This window comes from Amaranthus tricolor, chromosome 8, assembly GCF_026212465.1.
Source record: "Amaranthus tricolor cultivar Red isolate AtriRed21 chromosome 8, ASM2621246v1, whole genome shotgun sequence".
NCBI lineage: Eukaryota > Viridiplantae > Streptophyta > Magnoliopsida > Caryophyllales > Amaranthaceae > Amaranthus > Amaranthus tricolor.
In genome coordinates, this window is record NC_080054.1 from 17208975 (window position 1) to 17211843 (window position 2869).

At 38.3% G+C, this 2869-nt stretch overlaps 1 protein-coding gene across 1 annotated transcript in view; it reads right to left on the reverse strand.

Moving 5' to 3' along the window:
* Window positions 1-1889: 1889 nt before the first annotated feature.
* Window positions 1890-2869, reverse strand: part of LOC130821601 (uncharacterized) — a 1580-nt gene continuing 600 nt past the window's right edge. The window contains exons 2-3 of the mRNA XM_057687390.1: window positions 2673-2869; window positions 1890-1944 (exon numbers count right to left, since the gene is read on the reverse strand). The exon at window positions 2673-2869 is cut by the window's right edge and continues 310 nt beyond it. Coding sequence (XP_057543373.1) covers window positions 1890-1944; window positions 2673-2869 — 252 coding nt within the window. The remainder of the gene's footprint in view (window positions 1945-2672) is intronic.

Genomic DNA, 2869 nt, shown 5'->3' on the forward strand with positions numbered 1-2869 from the left:
ATGTCACAGAACCGATTATAAATGTACATTAGAACTGCGCAATGCTAATAGCCCAGTTGTTGTGCTAATCTGTTTTTGTTTGTTGGCTTCTATTTGTTGATATTGTTGATTTCATGTATGTTGTCCAATGTAAGTTGTATGTTGATGCTTTGTTGATTTGATGTCGTTTTGTTGTGCTGACTTGCACCATGTTGGTAAGGGTCCGAGCTAAGTCGCAGCTGGTAACGATGGTTGTTGTCTACAGGGGCAGGTTTATCCCCACGTGTTGTTGTTGTGTATCAATACGCAACAACCCTTTTAACATTATGTTTGCATCCCTTAGATGCATGTATTACATAGGTCTTTAAGGGCCTTTGTTCTGGATTCTTCTTTTGTTTTAGTTTTTAACCTGGTAAAACTTGTATAGGTTAGTCCTCTTTCTTTTATTGCATTGATTATGACTGCTTTGAGGTGTATATGCCTGGGTTTTTACAATTATTAAAAACCAATGATAATGACGACAACGACCACCGCAATAATAATAATAATAATAATAATAATAATAATAATAATAATAATAATAATAATAATAATAACAATAATAATAATAATAATAATAATAATAATAATAATAATAATAATAATAATAATAATAATAATAATAATAATAATGAAAAATTATCTAAATATTTTTTTTTGATTTTCCTATAATAGTTCCAACTTTTAATTAAGCATGAATAATCGCAATTATCCTACCTAGTGTATCCCGCTTATAGAAAAACCATGGACAGGGTCTGGGGAGGGAAGGACGGTGGCAACTCATACCCATAAAGGAGATCGCGACCAAAGGAATCCTCCGACTCCGACTCGAGAAAGATAATAAAACGTAGCTACACAGAAAAGATAAATGGAATGCATATAAATAAAATAAATAAGTAGAACCAACTACAGAAGAAAACAAAAAAGAATACAAAACTAATAATAAAAGAAACGAGAGAAGCAAGATGGCAAGAACACCCAAATGTAACCTAAGAGGACATTAGTAGTCTAAAACATGGATATGGCGCCTCCAACTACCCCTATCCCTAATCAGGCCCTTAGAGAGGTTTAACTCATGTATATCAACTCTTATTTGCTCATCCCAAGTTATCTTGGGTCTTCCTCGACTCCTCTTACCCTCTACTATAATGCTTTCTACCCTCCTCACCAGGGCGGTGAAAGTCTTTCTCTGCACATGTCCAAACCACCTCAATCTATTTTCGCGCATTTTTCCAAGAATAGGGGTTACCCCCTAGTTTTTCCCTAAACTCTTGGTTCCTAATTCGATCCATCAATGTGTGCCCACACATCCACTTTAACATACGCATTTCTATAACTTCCATCTTATGTTCAAAAATCTTCTTTACAGGCCAACATTCGGTCCCATATAGCAGAGCAGGTCTGATTGCCGCCCGATAGAATTTTCCTTTAACTTGCTTGGGAATTTTCTATCACATAGCACCGCGGTGGCTGCTCGCCATTTGAGCTAACCCGCTTGTATACGATGGTTTACATCTCCATCAATCTCCCCATCCCTTTGAATGATCGATCCCAAATACTTGTATTTGGTCGTACTTTTAACAACAGCTTCATCAATGGACACCTCTAGTTCACCTACCGGTGCTGTCCCACTAAAGTCACAGCGCAAATACTCGGTCTTCATACGACTAATGCGCAACCCTTTACCTTCTAAAGCTTCCCACCACTCATCCAAGTTGTTATTAACCTCCTCTCTAGTTTCTACTACTAGCATTATGTCATCAGCGAATAACATACACCACGGTACCGTCTCCCAAATAGATTTAGAAATCTCTTCCATAATGACAGTAAAAATTAAAGGATTTAGAGTTGATCCCTAATGTAGTCCAACTTTAAACAGAAAAGGCTCTGTTATCCCCACCGGGTGTTTGAATGTTAGTCGAAAATCTGTCACACATATCCCGTATAGCCTCAATTTACACTGAAGAAATACCTCTAGCCTTGAGGCTATCCCATATGACACGTCGTGGTATGCTATCATATGCTCTCTCTAGGTCAATGAATACCATATGCAGATCTTTCTTTCGCTCCCTATATTTCTCCATTAGTCTCCTCAAAACATGAATTGGCTTAATGGTTGACCTTCCTTGCATAAAACCAAATTGGTTTTCTTTAATCACCATTTCTTGTCTAATTCTCCGCTCTATTACTCTTTCCCACAATTTCATTGTGTGGCTTAGAAGTTTGATATACCTCTATAGTTCCCGCATACTTGCGCATCACTTTTGTTTTTAAATAGAGGCATTATTGTGCTATTCCTCAATTCTTTTGGCATCTTATGTGTCCTCAAAATAATATTAAAGAGGTTAGTCGGCCAACTAATGGCCTCTTCTCCTAAAACCCTCCACACCTCAATCACGATGTTATTTGGCCCGACTGTCTTTGTTCTCCCCATCTTTTGGAGAGCTTCTCTTACTTATCCTGTGGTAATATCACTCGTTGACCCATATTCCAGTGGTCTTTGGACGTCAGAAATTTGATTATCCGTCTCCTTTGGCCCCCTAGACTTATTGAGTAGCTGAGAGAAATACTGTAGCCATCTGGTTTTGATGTCCTCTTGTCCTCCCTCATCCTTGATGTATTTCACTGCCTCTAAGTCTTGCCGCTGCCTGGACCTGGTCCTTGCCAACTTAAAAATCTGCTTCTCCCCCTCTTTGGTGTCAAGCTTTTGATACAAGTCCTCATAACCACGATTTTTTGCCTCCGTTACCGCTTTCTTTGCCACCCGCTTTGCTTCTTTATAGCTCACTCTCTTTTCTATCCTATCCTCATCTTCCATGCATGCTATAAGATCCTTAAATCTCTTGTTTTT